We start from the raw sequence: 22739 nt of genomic DNA, 5'->3' as shown, positions 1-22739 counted from the left end.
TGTGCAAGTTGAAGGAATGTCAGGTAGAAAGCACACACATAGTCCCTGAGCCAAGGGAATTAACTATTTTCTGATTAAATTCCTTCAACCCAACCAGGATCAAATCCAAGGACCTAAGGTCAAGACACTCACCTCTCAGCCATGGAGCTGGACTGTCTCAAGTGAATGATATTGTTCTGTTCTAAATTAATAAATTTCATTCCTACATATTTCTCCAGATTTACTGTGTAAGGACGTGGACAGTCCTTGGAAGGAAATATTTGGCAAACCACTGGCAAGATTTCCACAAAAACTTGTCCTTACAATTTCATTTTGTCTTTACTCTCTCTCAAACCAGATCACTGGTGAGAAATGATATGTGCTTTCTGGAGAAAATAGATCCACCATGGGCAGGAGATGACCTAGACCTAATTGGAGGAAGTGAAAGGTGCTCATAACCTGTTCTGGGCAAATGGTTACACACAGGAAATATATGTTTCTTAGTGAAGCATGTCCTTGGGCATGGACAAGATTACAGGAAATGGACATATTTCCTTACTGATATATCTTTGATCAGAACCGGAACTGAAATATTCCATTAAAACATAATTGAAATAATATAGCAGTGCATGTCTCACAATTTCTTAGAAAAATAAATATTGGTCACATGTTAATAGAGTTTGTTACGTGTCTTTTATCACCCTCATTTCCAGCTAAGTGGTTATTAAATAGAAGTTCATGCTAAAAGATAGTAACATTTTTTGATTTCTTGGTATACTATAGTTATGCAGCTTTTATAAAAATCATTTACATGGCATAAGCTCAGATCGCAAACTTTAAATAGTTCTGTTATTTTTCCTCTTAATATAACAGCCACAACAGTTAGGTTCTATACTATCCAGGGATGGCAGAATGACAGCATGTTTAGCCAGGCTTAGTGTGTTGACCTTCTGAGCTCAAGTTGGTAAGTTTGATCCCGGCTCAGAGTGATGGTTTTTGAAGGGACTGAAATACATCAGCCTCATGGGGGTAGATTTACTGGCATGCAAAGAACTCGTTTGGTGCAACATTCCGGCACTTCGGCATCTCTGAAATCTATAAGTGTAGTTGGTGGTATTTATTATTATTATTATTATTATTATTATTATTATTATTATTATTATTATTATTATTATTATTATTAAAGAGAAGCTACCTCAGTAAATCAATGGAGAAGGGTCCAACTCAGGATTCCATCATGTGTCAAAATCTTGGCACTTAATTGGTTAATTCCAATGGCACGGGGGCTGGGTGTATGTGTTGTCTTCATCATCATTTCATCCTCATCACGACGCGGGTCGCCTACGGACGTCAAATAGAAAGACCTACACGTGGCGAGCCGAACCCATCCTGGGATATCCCGGCACTACAAGCATACGACATTTTTTTTTTTTTGCACTGCATGCCAGTGTTCTTGACATGTTAAGTACCTATGTTAACAGTCATAGAAATAATTCACTGTGTTCATTTTCACTTCTCTGAAAGAGTAAGCTTTCCAGAATTCAAATATATGTACTGTATATAATTAATATGTGTGAATTTGAAAGGGCTATTTCAATATGGCAGCACCACTGCCCCCCCTGCCCCCTCGACTGTCAGTTAACGTATTTCCGAAATTGAGGTTCTTTAAAAATCTATTGGTATTCTTTCCTCAGGGCCCATAAAAGCTGATTACCTGAAAGATATAAGGAAGGCTTGCAAATATTATATTTTTCTTTAAGTAGAGCACAACCACTTCCAAATGTTTAAGGGACAAAATAATTTCTTTTTGAGAGCTTATTTTAATAGGGAAATTGTCTTTTGGACACTGCCTTTCGTAACCATTGATCTGCATTTAGTGCTGTTGCCCAGGTGGCAAATTCCCTATGTTGTTCACCTAGTTTTTTTTTTTTTTTTTTTTTTTTTTGCTTTACGTCGCACCGATACAGATAGGTCTTATGGTGACGATGAGATAGGAAAGACCTAGGAATGGAAAGGAAGCGGCCGAGGCATTTGTCTGATGTGAAAATGGGGAACCACGGAAAACCATCTTCAGGGCTGCCGACAGTGGGGTTCGAACCCACTATCTCCCGATTACTGGATACTGGCCGCACTTAAGCGACTGCAGCTATCGAGCTCGGTAGTCTTTTCTTAAATGATCTCAAAGCAGTTGGAAATTCATCAAACATCTCCCTTGATGAAAATCTACAACCTGTTTCCAGTGATTTGACTGGGTCAGTCCGGCCCCATGGCTAAATGGTGAGCGTGCTGGCCTTTGATCACAGGGGTCCTGGGTTCGATTTCTGGCAGGGTCAGGAATTTTAACCATCATTGGTTAATTTCGCTGGCACGGAGCTGGGTGTATATGTTGTCTTCATCATCATTTCATCCTCATCACGACGCGCAGGTCGCCTACGGGAGTCAAGCAAAAAGACCTTCACCTGGCGAGCCGATCTTGTCCTTGGACACTCCCGGCACTAAAAGCCATACGCCGAGTCAGGAATGGAATGAATGAAGCCCCCATCTAGCGGCGAGGATAGGAATTGTGCCGGCTGCCGAAGCTTGTCGTGCTCCTCTGGGGCAATGATTATGAATGAAATATGTCAGGGAAAACAGGAATACCCGGAGAAAAACCTGTCCCGCCTCCGCTTTGTCCAGCACAAATCTCACATTGAGTGACCGGGATTTGAACCATGGAACTCAGCGGTGAGAGGCCGGCGCACTGCCCCTGAGCCACGGAGGCTTATCTCCCTTGATAAATTAAGTAATACTTGCAAGTATTGTACGCACTAGCATTTTTAACTTGCACTAAACGAATTGAAAACCTACAACCTGTTTTCCAGTCATTTACCGGGTCAAGGATGGAATGAATGTAGCCCCCATCTTGCGGCGAGGATAGGAATTGTGCCGGCTGCCGAGGCCTGTCGCACTCCTCTGGGGCAATGATTAATGACTGACAGATGAAATGAAATGATAATGGAGTGTGTTGCTGGAATGAAAGATGACAGGGAAAACCGGAGTGCCCGGAGAAAAACCTGTCCCGCCTGCGCTTTTTCCGGCACAAATCTCACATGGAGCGACCGGGATTTGAACCACGGAACCCAGCGGTGAGAAAGGCCGACGCGCTGTCGCCTGAGCCACGGAGGTTTCACAAAACGAATTTTGTCTTGTGAAGTAATTTCTGTAAAAAGTGTACTGAAAGTTGTGGCTGAAATTTGAATTTCTCTTTCTATTTGCAACTCTGTTGATGAACTACGGGAGGTAAGATAGACGATATAATGCATACCGGTATAATTTTCCCTAGTTAAAGCAAAAGTTTTGGAACAAATAATTCCTTAGACACGAACCTACAAAATGTGCCTTAAATAATAATAATAATAATTTAAATAAATAATAAATTAATTAATTAAATATATTATTATTATTATTATTATTATTATTATTATTATTATTATTATTATTATTATTATTATTATTATTATTATTATCGGAAGGGCATCCAGTCAAAAACTCACTACGAAATTTCATCTCGCTTCATACCTGACCCCGTAGAGGAACGGGACAAGGGTTGGACATGCATACGTAATTAATTAATTCAATTATTTATTTATTTACTGAATTATTTGCTGGGGTCATCTAGGGCCACGTTAAATCTTGTTGCATTTGACATTGAACTTTGCTTTCTTTTGAGCCCAGAATTCCCTCATTCTTTTTGAGTGGGCCTGGTTGCAGTCCTCTCTCCAAGGGACAGCGTGGGTGTCTTCTTGTTCGTCTCGGTTTAGCTCGTTCATCACTATCTTGTTTTGGAAAAGACCTCTGTCAAAGGCGTCTTCCGGTTTGATTTGCAGCACTTGAAGGTCTTCTTTGATGCTTCTAAACCAAGGCATCGTGGTTTTACATTTTGAATCAAATAGGAGAAAGATCTGTTTGGTCAACCTTTCTCTGTCCATTCGTTTCAGATGACCGTAAAATCATGCCCACCTTTTGCGGATCGTGTCTAATTTTCTCTATTTTGTTATAGACTTCCTTATTGGATCTTTTTTGGTGGATGCCATTCTTGTAGTTGGATCCCATGATTCCCCTAATTATTCTGCGCTCCTGTTTTATCCAGTTCTTCGAGCAGTCCTTTATTGGCATAGGGATAGGTTTTCAGATACATACATAACTACTGGCTTCAGAACCGTTTCATAGTGACTTTTTAGTATTTTGGGAATGGCATTATTTGTTGTAGATCATGCGTGATGTTTGGTAGGCTATTTCAAGTTTGCGTATTCGTTCCCTAAGTGCTCGCTTGTTCAGACCATTTTTCATGATGATCTCACTCAGGTACTTAAATTTTTCTACTTGCCCGATGCCCCCGTATTTCGTTCGAAGTTTTGGTAGTGCGTCTTTGATGTTGGTCATTACTTCGTTTTTTTCAAGCGATATCTGCAGCCTAGTTTTTTGGCTACATTATTATTATTATTATTATTATTATTATTATTATTATTATTATTATTATTATTATTATTATTATTATTATTATTATTTTCTTTCTTCCTTATGCCCATTCAAAGAGCGTGTTTGAACTTGTTCTTTGGCCTGATTGTTTTTGCCTTCTTATCCTCCCAAAATTTCTTCATGAATGCACAGTGTTGCACCTTGCGTTCAGTGGACCACTTCCTACCAGTTTTCTTTTTAGATTTCTCCACGAATTTGTGCTTGGCTACTATTGTGCTAAAAGCTCCACAATCTTCTATGATGTCGTCCATCATATTAATTTCTTGGAGGTCGGCCTTAGTTTCTTCTAGCCAATTTATTTTGACCTTCTTTGAGTTGAATGAAATGGCGTATGGCTTTAGTGCTGGGAGTGTCCGAGGACATGTTCGGCTCGCTAGGTGCAGGTCTTTTGATTTGACTCCCGTAGGTGACCTGCATGTCGTGATGAGGATGAAATGATGATGAAAACGACATATACACCCAGCTCCCATGTCAGCGAAATTAACCAATGATGGTTAAAATTCCCGAACCTGGCGGGAATCGAATCCGGGACCCCTGTGACCAAAGGCCAGCTCGCTAACCATTTAGCCATGCACATATACACCCAGCTCCCATACCAGCGAAATTAACCAATGATGGTTAAAATTCCCCACCCTGCCGGAAATCGAACCCGGGACCCCTATAACCAAAGGCCAGCACACTAACCATTTAGCCACGGAGCCGGACTTCTTTGAGTTGATTACCTTAAATAATCTTTTGATGAGTCTGTTGCTGTCCATTCTATAGATATGGGCGTAGAATTTCAGGCGTCTCTTACGTACGGCATCAGGGAACCTGTCAGTTAATGAGTAGAGGTCCACTGTTCTCCTCTTAATCCACATTCAATTTTCTCTCATGGGACCATACATTTTCTGGAGAATTTTCCTTTGTTGCTTTTCAATTTCTACAATTTTAGAGTGACCATGGTTTCTGAGGCGTATTTATTATTATTATTATTATTATTATTATTATTATTATTATTATTATTATTATTATTATTATTATTATTATTATTATTATTTTTATTTTATTATTATTATTATTTGAAAATCTCTGTTGTGATCAAGAGCCACCCGACAAAATTAAATTACTCACACTCAACCATAGGGACCATCCTGTAGAATTCTGCTTTCATTGCTAGACAATAATACAATCAGAATGTCAAAATTGGTGGGCAGACCATCTAGGTGGCACCACTTCAAAAGGTCTGTCAAAGTCTTGGTAGCTGAGGCCCTACAATTAATATCGGAGAAAGGGTGAAGTTAATTGCACTCTGATGCATTTTCCTGTCTGGCAACTGATTACCTGCCAAATTTATTCTGAAATTGTTTATTATTGAGACTTGATTTGTTGTATAGAAGCAAAAATTAGGAGATTTCTGGATATCTTGCTCATTAAATACAGTAGAAGTAACAAATTTTTAAAATGGTGATATTTATAGTTCAGAATTTGCTTCTTATAAGGAACTTGGCACACCATGGTTAACAGCCCTTGAATGTGTGAAGTGAGGCTGATAATCGGTATAGATGTATTGTTGTTATTGTTGTTGCATTTGCAAGGTTAGTTAGTTCAAATCAGAATATCTTCCCAGCCTTATCATAAACCTTATCATAAAATCAAGAAACATGGCAATATAGCCCTGATGGGCCTTGACCTACTAAGCAGCCACTGTTCAGCCTGAAGCCCTGCAGATTATGTGGTGATGGGTAGAGCCCTGTGCGGATATACAAAATAATATCCGTATCCGCACTTCCTTCATCTGCACCTGCATTATCTGTTCGCATAATACAATAGGCCTGATACCAGTCACCAGAACCTCTACAGTCACAGGTTTATTAGGAATTTTCTCTTGCGACAACTACCGATGTATTGATCTTTGTTCATTCCTTCCATTAATTGCAGGTAGGAGCCAGTTAGGCTTGGGTCAAATTTACTGCTTTATGGTCTCAAGGCTCTTTATATATCACTATTCTCCCATACCAATGTCAAGGGTCACCCAACCACAAGCAAAAACCATAGTATACCTGGATGAAAATCAATAAACATCATTATTTATATAGTTATTAGCAAAATTATCCACACTGCCATACAGTTTGTATCTGCAAAGACACTAACTTTGCGGATATCCACGGATAAATTCTCACTCTTAGCAATACAGATGTTTCTGCTCTTTCACCTTCAACAGCCAGTTTTTTGTACATGAACATCATGTACCTAACCAGTTATGGGACAATACATTGTGACCAAATTGATATGTTGTTATTCATTTTGTTGAGTGAAAGTCCAGATTATTTTCCTCTTGGTTTAGTTGGGCAGTGCTGAGTCACTAATGTGCCATGTCCCAAGAGTTTCACCTGTTCTCCTCCACAGAACATTGCCAACATCAATTTGCTACAGATGCTGCAGATTATCTTCCACCATCTTGATGAGCTCAGCAACCTCAAGGTGGTTGTTAATTAATGATAATAATAGGCTGATCTCATAAGCTATTGTTAAGCAAAAACTTCCTACAATAGGATTACCTCATTGAGTTAGGTCCATGGGTGCTTTATCTTGCTGCTGAATTGTTGCTGAGTCCCTGGTTTGTTGTCATTTTGGTGTACAGATAACATCTCTGCATATTTTCCAGAAGCCCTGGGTTCTATTCTTAATAATAATAATAATCATCATCAATTCTCCACTCTAGCAGGCCAGATGTGGGAATGCTGGCTACTAGCCTCCTCAAAAAACTTTCATCTTGCCACCACTTCTCTTCTAGTATCTTCCCCCATTCTGAGTTGCTCCTGGCCAGGTTCTTTCTGTGTGCTTCATCCAGCCATTACCAGGTCTGTCTCTCCACTGTCATTTCCATGAATCTATTTCAAAATAGACTGAGAGCATTTTTATAGATTCCATTCTCTTAATGTGGCCAAACTGTTGTTATTATTATTTAATTTTCATTTTGGCCGTCTATGGATCACAGTTCACAATCTTTGCAGTAGTTTTAGCCTTCTCTGCCTTCACTCTCTGCCAGTATCTTTTCAACCTTTTCTCTTACTTACTTCCTCTGTTCTTCTGTACAGGACCTCCCTTTTCTTACTAGTGTTTCTCCAGTCTCCTGGAAACTGCAGAACCTTTTGATGAGTTGTCTAAACTTATTTCTGTCCATGATGTAATCTTCCGGAACCCCCATCTTCGTCAAGTCCACCCTCACTTCTCTAAACCATTTCAGCTCCGTCTTCCTCTTCCTGAAGAATTCAAAGATTCTCTTCATTAGTCTCTTACTGTCCATCCTCAACAAGTGTCCATAGAAACTTCCTCTTCCTAATCAGTTCAACTACATCTTCTGTTCTTTGATACAATTTTTGTTAGATTTGAGTCTCCTCTCCCCATTTTTTACGTCTGGGCCCAGAATTTTTCATAGTATTTTTCTTTCTCTCTTCTGGGTATCTTCAAGTCCACATTTTCCAATCATGTCCAATGTTTCCGCATGTAAAATTGGAGTTAAAATGACCATTAACTTGTGTCCTCATCCCGAGCTGGTGCAGCTCTTTTCAGTTACATGTACTGTTTTAACCATATACCATCCCTCCCGCCATTCTTAAATCTCTGGCAGTACTGGAAATCAAACCCAGGCTTCCAGGGACGGCAGCTAATAGTGCTACCGTTACGCTACGGAGGCAGACGTCTCTAATAATAAAGGTTGTTACAATTCAGGTCACAAGCCACACTTAAGCTACATACCAACTCCAGTTTTAGAATGTGTTACAGGTGAACATAATCCATATCTTTAGTTGGCACTGTTGCATACCTGTAAAAATAAAAAGACTTGTGATATATTGGTTAAGAACCAGTTAGGTAACTTTCTATACAAGACCTGCTTTGTTGGCTCCTGCATCAAGACATCTTCAGATTATATGGTACATACTAAAGATTTTCTCTGTCTGCTTAATACAATTTTTTATCAGTCAAGGTAAAAGAGCAGTAGCTCTCACTTTCTTGTGATCTACATTGATCTGTAGTTCACTACACCTCAGGCTGTCAAAGGCTCATTGGTGAATACTTAAGTGATAGAAAGGAACAAACAAGTGTCAATTCAAGTCATGTATGGAGAGATAGGATCATGAAATGAAACTTGTAATAGGACAGATACAATGACAGGTCAAATCATACATACCCTAGAAAGACAACAACATCTAAAGAAATACATAACAGGTCAACAGTGTATAAAGATATTGTCTTTGTTGTTTTCTTTCTATTTATTCTTCTTCTCATGCTGACCTGTCAGTAGTTTATCTTCCTAGGTCTTTACCACATATATTCATCTTCACTTTTTTGTCTGTTCTCTTTTGCTGCATTTATCCAGCTTCCTCATCATACAGTTCCCATATAAAAACTGAGGGTCTGTTAAGATGGCACCGCAATGAGTGTTGAGGAAGGTGGGACTCATTGGGGGCTTAGAAGAAACAGGTGCAGATAAACTGGATCTTATGAGGAGAGAGCCAAGGCAACAGTGTATGAGATGTGAAGGTTGTCATTTTCCTTCAGTATTTCCTTTCTATTTCTCCCTCTTTCCACACTGATCTATCATTAATATTATGTTCATCCTGTTGTGTGTTCATTTTCTTGTTCCTTTCCCTCTTTATATGACTTGATCTACAGTTCATTGTACCTTAAAGCTGTCAAAAGTTGATATTATTAGTCAGTAACATCAGTCATGTACACCCAGTATCTCACTCCAATAACTGCATTTGTTGGCCTACATCACCAGTAAATTAAAATCAATGCATAGGTCTAATAAATGATGTAAAAAAAAAACTAAATAGCAAATAAAGATCAAAGAAATGCTAATAGTAATAAAAGTTTCTGGTCTCATAATTGATGAATTCTTAGGGTAAGAACACAATGTTGCCACTAGACTAGGTGAGTAAGCTGTAGGGAAAATGAAGGTACGGAAGTTTATGAAAGTGCTCACGCCAATTATAAGGTACAAAGAATATGTTAATATGGTCAAACATAGAAGATATTCAGCAGTGGAAGAGCATATGGTTGAAGAAAATCATAAATTTACAGACGTCATGGAATTAATACATTTGGCCAAAACGGGGAATATTCATTAATGCTTTAGGAAGTTTAGAAATTTATCTTGCTCAAAAAAATCACTTGGAATCAAGTTTGAATAAAAGAAATACAGATGAGAACCTGTTGTATAAACTAGCATTTAATTATTTAAGGAAGAGAAGAAAAAAAAAAGGAAGATAAAGATAAAACTTGAAGATCTTAAATTTATTTAGGTATTCTCATTCAACATCATCTAAATATTAAAATTTTATGTAATGATAATTTTCATAATATCACTGTTTATTCATTGATGTGGTGAATTATGATATAACACTTGTTTACATTTTGGGCTAAACAGAAAGTGTTACCGGTATATTGTTGTTATTTTCAATTATAAAAGTGTATTGACAAGGTGGACCAAGTACATACTATTTCAAATAGTTTTAATAGCTTTTGACTCATGGCTGGTCCCCTTTGAGTCTGTGTACAAACTAGATGAATGTATCCAGTCATTTTTTTCTGTTTGCAGTGAAGTGTTTAAATGAATCTCCAGTAGCAAGAAACCTAGACAGAATAGTTAATATTTAAATAGATTACCGTATTAGTTGGTAATGTCATTCATGAACACTTAATATCACACTCCAAAAGCTGTGTATGACAGGCTACATTGTCAATAAATGAAGTGAATACATAGGTCTAATGAATGATGCAAAAAGAATAAAAAAGCTAAATAGTAAATAAAGACCAAATAAATACTAATAGTAAGAAAACTAACTAAAATAAATATCAAATAGGTTAATGTAGTTAAATACTGATTCTTAACAGAAGTAATATGAATTGTATTTAAAGTGACTACAAGCCATTCTTCATGCAAAATGAAATTTTCATTACTATTCTCCATAGTTTTTGATTGGTGTCTGTAGCTAAACTGAGAAGGTAATTGAATGTTTCTACTTCCATTCTCAGATTGTCATAACATTTTTGAGGGAAGTTTCACAGAGCAGTGAAAAATTGATGATATTCACCACAAACAGTCCTTTCTTTATTTAATGAACATGATATCTCAAAAACAAAATTTTTATAATACTAACAATTTTGATTGAACTGGACTGTCTAATAAAAGCAATTTATCTTCATGCCATGAACTCATAGAGAAATATGCTGGCACTGCACCACCAGATTCTGCCTAGTATCTAGTGGTTCCAACTTGAGCAAAAGAATGGCTGACATAATTCAATCACTTAAGCAATGCAAGCAGGAAAGAAGCATCATTATGTGCACAAACATGCCTGTAATACAGCAAGTGGAATCAGCTGTTCTCGCTGCTAGGCTTCACTGTAGTCTTACCCGTAAGTTGAACCTAACATTAGATTTACTTGTGCCGATGCATCTTCTTTCATAATTTTTATTTAGCTGACCTCTCATGGTCAGCTATAGACCATTTTGCAGCCTGTGCTTTTCTCTGGTTGAAGTTTTACGATTTGATTTCAGTATCCTCATTTGAAGAAATACTCTGTGTTTGCGAGGGGGAAGATAGCCAGGTGAAACCACAATTTTGGTTCAACTCCCAGCCAATACATTTGGGATTTTAGGAGTGAAAAGTCCCTTCCCTGTTGTTTCAATTCCACATACAACTGGAGGTTCTATAGCTGTGATGACAGTATTTCACCTACCCCCTGAGGGAGTTATGATTTTGAAAATAAACATTTATCAATATAGCATCAAATCATTCCTGAATTCTGCTTTTGATAATTTTCAATTTGCCATTCTTTGGGAAAATCCTACTCTCATTGTCTCTTCCCATAGCATGGTGAAGATCTCTTGGCACATCCAGCAAAATTGGATTAATTTGGCTGTAGTATCAGTCCAGTAGAATTCTGTTTCCATTACTAGAAGCTCTCTCTCTCTTTCTAATTTTTTGTTTTTTGCTAATGTGGTTCTTTATTTTTATCATGTTTTGCTGCACGTAAACACACCGGAATGATGACTTACAATATCCTAAGTCCATTAAACTAATGAAAATAATACACTGATGGAAAATGAAATCCAAGACAACACCAAGACAACATTAGTTTAGGGGAATGCACTTTAGGCTAAGCAATAGTCTAGGTAACATGTTTATTTGATTAAAGCTTCCAGGTCACGGGTTTAAGTATGTGCACGAAGACATGTGACATGGTGGTACAGTAATAACTGCTGTAGTCACCATGATTTTAAATGTAAACATGCAATCATTCATGCATTGTTTTGCACAGGTGCCATATGTCATTTTGTGGGATGGAGTCCCATGCCTATTGCACTTGGTCAGTCAAATCAGCAACGGTTATTGCTGATATTGGATGACGCTGAATTTGCTGTCCCATAATGTCCCATTCATGCTCAATGGGCAAAAGGTCTGGTGATCTCGCAAGCCAAGGCAACTGGTCGACACTCTGTAGAGCACGTTGGGTGAGAGCAGCGGTATGAGGAGAGTGTTATCCTGTTGGAAAATGCCTGTTTGTGGATGATATAGTGTTGTCTGTTAGGTCATCAGCCCAGAGGCTGGTTGGATCCTCAAATAGCACCACCAAAAGCTATGTAGTTATAGGGAAACTTCAGGAACCAATAGCAGAACCCAAATGAGGCATACTAGGCAAGATGAAGAGTGAGGTAGTTTGCCATTGCTTTCCTCACTGGACCAGAAGGTGCCATTGCAGGATGACTGCCCCTATGAGCAACACCTTTCATAACACTCAGACATTAGTTGTGCTCCGAATGTCATTACTCAGCACCACCCATACCCCAGCAGCTTCCATATTGTCACAGCCATGGATGAGACTGAGACTTCGGTGGAAGCTACACTTTGCTCTGGCCTGTGCCAAGAGATGGATACAAAAGTACTGCATCCATCAAGAAATGGCAACAGGCCCGATATAGTGTTGTGGGAAGAAAATGAAATGGAAGTACAAGAAAAAGGTAAAGTATGGAATTAGGTCGTAGAAGAGTCTGTAATGAGAATAAACATAGCGAAGAGTAAAACAGCAATAATGACAAAAGGAAGGAAGGAAGGAAGGGGAAAGATAACAATAAATGGAAAACCAATTGAAGTTGTAAAAAGTTTCAAATACTTGGGAAGTGTAAACACAGAAGAATACAGTATAACTGAGGAGATTGGAAAGAGAACACAACAATCAAATGGTATTTGCCAGAATGTGATGGATATGCTGTGGAACCAAGAAGTTCCAAGTAAATAAATGCAAAGAAGTTCTGTATTTAACTTCCTATGTTTTGATATTGACATATGCAGCAGCAACGTGCACAACACAACAAAACGAGATGAGAGTAGAGTTCAGGCAGCTGAGGTGATCTTAGAGGCATTGTAGGGAAGACAAGAAAAGATAGAATCAAAAATGAAGAGATTAGAAAATGGATTGGAGTTTCAAAACTACTGAACAGGATAGGAACAAACAAGCTGAAATGGTATGAACACGTGCTGCGAATGGGAGAAGATAGTGTTCCAAAGAAAGTAGGTACAGAGAAACCAACTTAGAGACCACAAGGAAGGCCTCTTAAGAGGTGAATGGATACAGTGGAGGAGAGTATAGAGAGGGAAGGAAGAAAAATAGAAATGGTGGAAGAAGAAAAATAGTGGTGGAGAGACAGGAAACAATGGAAGTTGTTAATTCATTACCTGACCCCGAAGAGAACTGGAAATGAGAGAAGAAAAAGAAGAAGAAGAAGAAGAGAAAAGTATGATTTAAACATTTCCATGGGAACTTTAAAAAAATGTCTGCTCATATAAATAAAATATCATGATGCACCCCAAAGTTTGAAGTATCTATTAACACCAAAATCTGATTTTTTAATGTCATTTTTGGGCCAATATTTCTCCTCTTAAAGGGATTTCTTCCAATATTGAAGGAAATTTACTATTACTGTACTGAGATTTGACCCCACAAACATGAGCAAACGAGGTGTCTAACAAACTTGGACAAACATCAAGTTTCTAGGTAAGAAGAATCTACTGACTAGAATTTGGTGCCTGATGACTGAATTTTATTTTAAGATGTTCACAAACAAGTTTTAGGAATGGCCTTCACTCTGGCTTTGAAAGAATATTCCAGCAAACGGAAAGACATTAGCAAAGTCCTTCACATTTCTTGTTCTTCTGTTGGTTTCTTTCTTCCATGCTATACTGATGCTTTAGCTGGTTATGATGCAATAATATACACTGCTGTGACCTTTAGCACAACCAGTTGTTGAAGTCATTTTAAAGGGCAATCTCAGCAGTGAAGGTTCACTGGATAAGATCACATTATAAAATATAATTGAAAGAAACTTAACCAGTAAAAGAAGCACACAGTGAGACCATAAGAAACAATATTTACTTTCTGGAATTACAATTAACTAATGCTGAAGGATACTTTAGTTGAATATTTGAAGGTTCTGTATTATGAAATATAATCTCAGATGTATGTAAAAAGTTTCAAAGGGGAGAGTAATCACTCATATAAGCTAGCATCTCATAGTGCCTGGCAGTTCATCTATCAGCTTAATTTGATTCCTGGTGATTCTTGTAATATTGTCTTTGTAATAAACCCATTTCTTGAAGATTTTTGTAAAACTATTCATCTAATTTTAGTGAACCATTGAGTTTCAGCAAGAGTGTAGACTTGGGCAAGCAAATAAAAATGTATTGCCTGAAAAAACATACTGATGACTTGAATGTTAGCAAATGTAATATGTTGTGGGACTATTAACAGAATAGTATGTGTATGTTGGATCCTCAGTGGCCTAAGAGTCACTGAAGAGGCATGTAGTGATGTAGTTTTCTGTTACTTTCCTCACTATCACTATCTGACAGTTCGTCCATTAGCATAGTTTGATTCCTGGTGATTCTTGTAATATTGTCTCTGTAATAACCCCAGTTCAAACCTACTGAAATGCCCACCTGTGAAAAATCCCTTCGCACCATTCATAACAAGGACAGGCTGCATGAGGAATGGTATTACTAACATCACTTATACCTCAGACATTTTCATAATATCAAAACCAAGGATGAGACTGAAACAGATCAATAAAAGTAACAGATTTGTTCTAGCCCATACCAGAGGACAGAATTCTGTATTCTTTGGTGGAGATACTATTGATAACCAAACCAACCCCCAATATATATGAAAGACTTTTGTAAAATTCTCTCGAGCTTTGAAAATTAGGAATCTAATGAACTAGTCATTCGATTCCTTATGCTTTTCTCATTGGGCATTGTTGTCATTTTGAAAAATGATGCAAAACAGTCAGCATATGACAAACAGATTCGAGTAGATATAAGATTATAGGATGTAATTGTTACGTAGTATGAAAAGGTTAGCACAGGATAGGTTGGCATGGAGAGCTGCATCAAACCAGTCTATGGACTGATGACCCCAAACAACAATAATTCATTGCCACCACCACCACCACCACCACCACCATTCAACTCCTAGGTGGATAAATGGTGATTTACAACATTTAACGCATTCATATTCTGTCATATGTTTTGAGTTTACAGAGTTTGCCTCTGTGGTGTAGTGGTTAGTGTAATTAGCTTCCACCCCCCCCCCCCCCCCGAGGGCCCGGGTTCAGTTCTCGGCTCTGTCACGAAATCTGAAACGTGTTACTAAGACTGGAACGGGGTCCAATCAAGCTTGGGAGATCAAATTAGTAGAGGTGGGTTCGATTCCCACCTCACCCATTCTCAACGTGGTTTTCCGTGGTTTCCCACTTCTTCTCCAGGCAAATACTGGGATGGTACCTAACTTAAGGCCATGGCCACTTCCTTCCATCTTCTTTGCCTATCCCTTCCAGTCTTCCTATCCACTGCAAGGCTCCTGTGCAGTATAGCAGGTAAGGCCACATGGACGACGTACTGATCATCCCTTCGCAGTTGTATCACCGACCGAATGTCTCACACTCTAGGACACTACCCTTGAGGTGATAGAGGCAGGATCCCTTGTTGAGTCTGGGGGGGGAAACCAACCGTAGAGGGTAAATAGATTACATGTTTTTAAAATATTTTGTGTTTGCAGACTGGTCTGAGGTTGATCTCAGTGCCCTCCTTTCTCCCTTAAGTTGCAGTAATCCAACTGTATTATTATTCACCCATGATGTTATGACTAATTTGTTATAGTGGAAGCCATTTCTCTTCCATTTCAGCCTAATCTGTAACTGTTAGATAATAGTCTCAAAAACAAATTCAGGATAAATAACACTTCAGCAATTATTAAGAGGGTGTAGAGAGAATTTCAACATAAATGTTTTTACACTTCTGAATAATATTAATCTATTCTTAATAATAATAATAATAATAATAATAATAATAATAATAATAATAATAATAATTTTTATAATAATAATAATAATTTTTATTATTATTATTATTATTATTATTATTATTATTATTATTATTATTATTATTATTATTATTATTATTAGCCGGCCCCGTGGTGTAGGGGTAGTGTGTGTGCCTCTTACCTGGAGGCCCCGGGTTCGATTCCTGGCCAGGTCAGGGATTTTTACCTGGACTTGAGGGCTGGTTTGAGGTCCACTCAGCCTACGTGATTAGAATTTAGGAGCTATCTGACGGTGAGATAGCGGCTCCGGTCTAGAAAGCCAAGAATAACAATCGAGAGGATTCGTCGTGCTGACCACATGACATCTTGTAATCTGCAGCCCTAAGGGCTGAGCAGCGGTTGTTTGGTAGGCCAAGGCCCTTCAAGGGCTGTAGTGCCATGGGGTTTGGTTTTATTATTATTATTATTATTATTATTATTATTATTATTATTATTATTATTATTATTATTATTTATAGAACAAAAAACCATTATTAATGGGGCAAAGTTAGATTCCATGAAATTTATTGTTGCTGGGAAAGGTAAGATTATTAAAATGGCATTAGATATAACTAAAGGTATTACATCACATAATTTATTAAGAATTGCTCTCTAATCCCCCCCTCTCTCTCTCTCTCTCTCTACTGTAAGTTATGTAATCCTGGACTTTTTCTCTCCCTAACATGAGAACAATAACCCCACACTCCTGTCATATTAACTACCTATAACTACTTATTTAGATTTAATACTAATCATAAGACTCTCCGAAAACTGTAAAAAGGTAGTGGGTGTAAAACCAATAACATTATTATCTACTACATTCTTTCATTTACTTATGCTATTGTTTACTTTCATGTTATGTTCATCCCATTCACAAGATTTCCAGAAACATGTGCTAGTTAACTAGAAAAATTAAACTTTGATATTTTCATCCTAAATCTTCATCTCTTTCTAATTCCTCTGTTATTTCATTCAGTCGTTATTCAAGTGGATATTGAAGAGTACAGGAGAAGTTGTATCCTTGTTTTAAACCTTCCGGGTAATTAAAATTCTTTCAAACTTACTGAGTGCAATAACTTCAGTTCTGTACATTTCCTTTCATTCCCTGAATTTCATTGCAGTCTCCTCTTGAAGAATTAATGATCCAGCTATTTTTCCAATAAATTGTCCTAAATCTTTCATAATAAATTACCTGGGTGTTTGTTTCTCCGGGTCTAGAAAACCAAGAATAATGTCCAAGAGGATTCATCGTGCTGACCACACCACACCTCGTAATCTGCAGGCCTTCAGGCTGAGCAGCGGTCGCTTGGTAGGCCAAGGCCCTTCAAGGGCTGTAGTGCCATGGGGTTTTGGTTTTTGGGTGGTTGTTTTTATGAAAGTGCAATTCAGGAGAAGATTATAACCTTCAAGAAGTTCTCACTGTCTTTCATATGTGTTCCTATACTTCTTCCTAGTGTCCTATCTTTGATTGAATATATGATGATATTTTTGTTCTATTTCAATCATACAATCATATATTTGACTTGATTTGTCACTTGTTTAAACGTGTTATTAAGTTGAACAATGGGATCTGTTCCTGCTCCTGTTTTTGTCCTATGTTCATAGTCTTTTGCCACCTGATTTCATCTTTAACTTCTTGCTGCTTCCTTTCTCCTGTCTTTACCCACCTTTCTTCTTATCCTACATTTCCCACAGCAAGACTGAAGATCTGCTCAATTTAAATCCCCACACTCCACCAGCTAGTGGCTCTCTCCTTCATCTCCAGGCAAATAATTGAATGGTATTTTTCTCGCAGTAACATAGTACTTCATGTTGAAGTTGGGAAGCAAAAAAACAAACTCAAAAATAAGTTCCCAGAAGGGAACAATTTAACCTCACTGATAACAAATAATAAAGAATATAATATAAAGTATTCCTGACATATAAAGCAAAGGCTGGCATTTATACAAGTAGAGATACACATCTCCCATGGTGCACTTTCACTGCGTTGTCCTACAAAGAAGGCTTGCTATGGTGGGTCAATGGTGCTCTAGCTGCCAGCATCTTCGAAAGGTGTGGCAATCTGACAAGCTCACTGCCAGACTGGAACAAATGGTCTAAAGAGCTTTAATACTTTAAAAACAAGCTCGCTGTGATCTGAGAAGAAATAAATGTAGAAGAACTGGAATTAATGAGGAAAGAGCCTGTCTATTTGAATATGAAAATTTCTGTGGTTTCCCATTTTTACACCAAGCAAATGCTGGGGCTGTACCTTAATAAAGGGCACAGCCGATTCCTCCCCACTCCAAGTCCTATCCCATTGTTGCCATAAAACGTATCTGTATCAGTGCAACGTAACGTAAAGCAAGTTGTAAAATTTGAAGATGAAGAGTTTGTGTTTTCATATTTGTCCTTGTCTTTCTGTTGCTCCCTCTTCCCACACTGAGCTGTCATTGTTCCTTTCCATTAATTAATTAATTATTTATAATATGACTGTCAAGAAGTTATGTTTGCATTTTTATTTTTTGTCAGTTTGTAATTTTGTCTTCATGAGAAATGTACAGATCTAAACGGGTTTCTTTCTTTCTATAGAACTGTTAGCTTCTTCAGGCTGCCAAAACTACTTTTGAATAAATAAATTTATGAACTATCTGAGAAAGAAAACATATGGTAACAGAATTATACTAATTTGTATCTTTTCCAGGTTTAATTTGATGTATTCAGTCTCTTTTAATAAACGTAGTATCCCTTAAGTTGATAATAAGAATTTTTGGTTATATGCAATCTCCACTCCAAAAAAATTTTTTGTATGTGACAGGGTGATTTGTTTGTTTGTTTCAGCTTCAGCAGAAGGCAGTTCCCCGTATTTCTTCAGATAATTTCCAACATAATGCTCAGCTGAAGGCAAGCTCCAATAATGCTATGATTGAGAGCTGGACAGGAAGAATTCCCCAGCAGCAAGCAGTGCCTCAAACAGCTCTGCCTGGTCCTCAAGTACTGCAGCCTCATCCTAACCCCCAGCAGCAGCAGCAGCAGCAGCAGCAGCAGCAACAACAGCAACATCAACATCAGCACCAACAACATCATCATAATCATCATCATCATCAAGAGCATCAACACCAACAGCATCTTCATGAGGCACCAGAATCTCCTGGCCAACATGATGGCAAACATTCCCTGTTGCAGTTTGCTATGCTCCACTTCCGACAGAGCCCTGAGAAGTAAGTGCAACCAACCCTTCGCAGTTAAATTCTTACCTGGATCTAGATACAGTTTAGTAACTAAGTCTTTTCCTATACTTTTTATTGAAACTGGTTGGATAAACTTTGAAACCCATGCAGTGTATCTAACTACTAAAAACTGTTCCATCCATCAGATACGCATGCATATGCTTCTTCTTTTCTATTTATTTATTCATTCCTAGCTGTGCACCTTTGTAAAATGCCCAACTTTATTACAAATTGTATCTGAAAATCTGTTCATTCACCATTTATCACATAGTATATCAGAACTAACAAGAGAGCCAGTCATCTCACTTCATTCTTACAGAATACCATTGATCGCAAATGCATGCTCACTGTGTTAGCTTCGAAACACAATGATTCCATTTCACTTTATACACTACCAACTTCACAGAATATCCATTCTAAGTGCTTCAAGTGATCCATCTGTTCCAATTTCATATTTCTGATCTGACATTCAGGACTCTTAGAATTTTCCTGAATTACATCACTTAAGTCTTGGAAATGTCCGGCTCTGCTAAATGGTTAGCATGCTGGCCTTTGGTCACAGGGATCCCAGGTTCGATTCCCAGCAGAGTTGGGAATATTAACCATAATTGGTTAATTCTCCTGGCACAGGGATTGGGTGTATGCACTGTCTTCTTCATCATTTCATCCTCTTCACGACGTGCAAGTCGCATACTGGCGTCAAATCAAAAGGCCTGCACCAGCCCCCTACACATGCCACACACCACGCCATTATTATTTATTAGCACAGTCTGCCAGTAAGAACAAGTCGTTGGCATAGGTCAGGCTGCTTACTACATTTTATACTTTATACTTTTTCTCCGGGTAGTACGGTTTTCCCTGTCATCTGTCATTCCAGCAACACTCTCCAATATTATTTCATTTCATCTGCCTTTCATTTCATTGCCAGTCATTAATCATTGTCCCAGAGGAGTGCGACAGGCTTCGGCAGCCGGCACAATTCCTGTCCTTACCCCTAGATGGGGCTTCATTCATTCCATTCCTGACCTGGTCAAATGACCGGAAACAGCCTGTGGATTTTCATTTTTACTTTATAGTTTTCAGTTAATGATCCATGTAAACTAAGAAACTATAACCCTGTTACTGTTTTGAACCAAGAACTCATTCTACTGTCAGTTCTCACTGCTGTCTGATTACCAGCATAAATGAGTGTGATTGCCTGTAATAATATCCCCCTAACTTCATAATCAAACTCGATCATTCAACCGTGATATGCATTTAAGGCTGTCAGCAGGTGGCAGATTCCCTATCAGTTGTTTTCATAACCCTTTCTTAAATACTGGTAATTTCAAACACGTTGGAATTTATCAAACATAGCCTTAGATAAATTCTTCCAATTCCTAATTACTTTTTATCATCATCATCATCATTTCCCATTATCCAACTGTAGCCGGGTAGGGGCAAATATGGTTCCTCTACACTTTCTTCGGTTTTTCCACCACTCCTCCAACACTGTATCCCAGTCCAGGTTTCTTTCTCTAATACTGCATTGGACTGTGTCATTCCATCTCAGTCGTGGTCGTCCGCAGCCTCTTCTTCCTTGCATTTGCATTCCCATCACCTTTTTTGGCATTCTTTCATCACTCATTCGCTTTATGAGCCCAAACCGTCTTATTCGGCTCGTCTCTATTTTATCATTAATTTTTTCCACTACTATTTCTTTCCGGATTTTCTCATTCCTTATTTTGTCTCTTCTACTCTCCTGTATCATACTCCTCAAGAACTTCATTTCGGCTGCCTGTATTCGATTCTCATCCTTCTTTGTCATTGTTCAAGTTTCTGCTCCGAAAGTTGTTATGGGTACATAATACATCTTGTACTTAGTTTCCTTTGCTTCCATTGGCACATCTTTGTCCCATAACATGTTTGTTACACTATGATAGAAACAGCTTCCATCTTGAATCCTCTTACTAATTTCAGCATCTAGTCGAGCATTCTCCATTAATTCACTCCCCAGGTATTTGAACCTCTCCACTACTTCCATGGGCTTATCTGCAAATCTAATCTGACCTTTCCCTTCTTTCTCCCCTCTAGTCGTAACAAGAGTTTTACTCTTTTCTACAATTATTTTCAATCCACATTTTTTGATCTTCTCATTCACCACATCCAACTGTTCTTGAACGTTCGTGTCCTCTTCTCCACATCTGCAAATAACATGTTCATTTCTCTTCCTCCATACGGTGATAGAACACTTCCCTGTCTCAGCCCACTAGTGATTTTGAACCAACTTGTCCTGCCAACTTATGTTTGCACACAATAACATCATTCCTTGTACATTGTCATGATCATTTTTATTAATCTCTGTCCAATTCCTTTTTGCACCAGACTGTCCTAAACTTTAGTTCTGGCGACACTGCTCTATGCCTTTTGAAATGTCATTGTCAATGATATATCATCACCTTATCATTTCCATACTCCCATTGCTTTTCCATAAGTTGTCCCATAATGAAAAAGGACTCTATTGTTGACCTTCCACTTCTGAAACCAAACTGATTTTCCTGTAGATTTTCAACCCTCAACTTTATCCTACTTTCCACTATCCTCTCCATTATCTTAGCAACATGGGATATCAAGAGTAATTCCCCTGTAGTTCTTCAATACTTTCTTATCACCTTTCTTGAAAATTGGGATGATTATTCCTTTCTGCCAATCCTCAGGGACCTCCTTATTCTCCCAGACAATCTTCATCTTTCTTACTGCCATTACCATTGTAATTTCTTCATCGACTAATTGCCTTTCCTGGTGGTCCTTTGAATTACTGTCATTAGTTCTCATGTTCAGCAACTTCTGAAAATACTCTCTCCATCTATTTATTATTTCTTCTGGCTTTGTTAATATTATGCCACCTTCATCCTTCACAAACCTGGTGTTTATTTGATCTCTCTTTTTGTTTCTTAAGAAACCATGAAATAATTTCTTGCTGCCCAGCATATCACCTCTCAGTTTCTGTGTGAATAAGGCCCAGCTTTTCCTCTTTTCTTCGTCCACTACTTTCTTGGCCAAATTCTTTGCCTCCACATATTTTCTTTTATTTTCTTCAGTCTTAGGTGTTTTTCATGCTTTCCATGCCATTTTCTTTTCCTCCACTTTAATCTTTACCCTATCATTCCACCAATGTGTCTCTTTGTCTTTAATAATTCCTTATGTTCTACCACATACCTTTTCTGTACATCCAACCAGTGCTTCCTTAAATATTTTCCATTCATCTTCAACATTTCCCATCTCCGTCCTGGGTACCAAGGGTATTATTTCCCTTTGAAATTCTTCTTGTATGCTCTTCTCCTTTAACTTCCACATTTGAATTGTTTTCTCTCTTCTTAATGGGGTTTTTTCAATCTTTCCCACTTTGTTTTCCTGTCACTACTCTACGATCTCCACCAAAGGCTTCTTCAGGCATGGCTGTAACATCTAAAAGGTTCTTCTGGTGTTCTTTTTCTACGATTATAAAATCAATCATGATCTTTGTTGGTCTGTCTCCCCAACCATACCTTGTAATCTTCTGACTGTTCTTCTTCCTAAATCAAGTATTTCCAACAATCATTTGGTTCCTCATGCAAAAATCCAACAACAACTCACCTTCTGGATT

At 38.0% G+C, this 22739-nt stretch overlaps 1 protein-coding gene across 1 annotated transcript in view; it reads left to right on the top strand.

Moving 5' to 3' along the window:
* Myo10A (Myosin 10A) overlaps window positions 1-22739 on the top strand; it is a 460053-nt gene that overhangs the window by 392286 nt on the left and 45028 nt on the right. The window contains exon 50 of the mRNA XM_068228601.1: window positions 18726-19105. Coding sequence (XP_068084702.1) covers window positions 18726-19105 — 380 coding nt within the window. The remainder of the gene's footprint in view (window positions 1-18725; window positions 19106-22739) is intronic.

The sequence above is a fragment of the Anabrus simplex genome, chromosome 7 (assembly GCF_040414725.1).
Source record: "Anabrus simplex isolate iqAnaSimp1 chromosome 7, ASM4041472v1, whole genome shotgun sequence".
NCBI classification, from domain to species: domain Eukaryota; kingdom Metazoa; phylum Arthropoda; class Insecta; order Orthoptera; family Tettigoniidae; genus Anabrus; species Anabrus simplex.
This window is presented reverse-complemented; position numbering and strand designations above follow the sequence as displayed.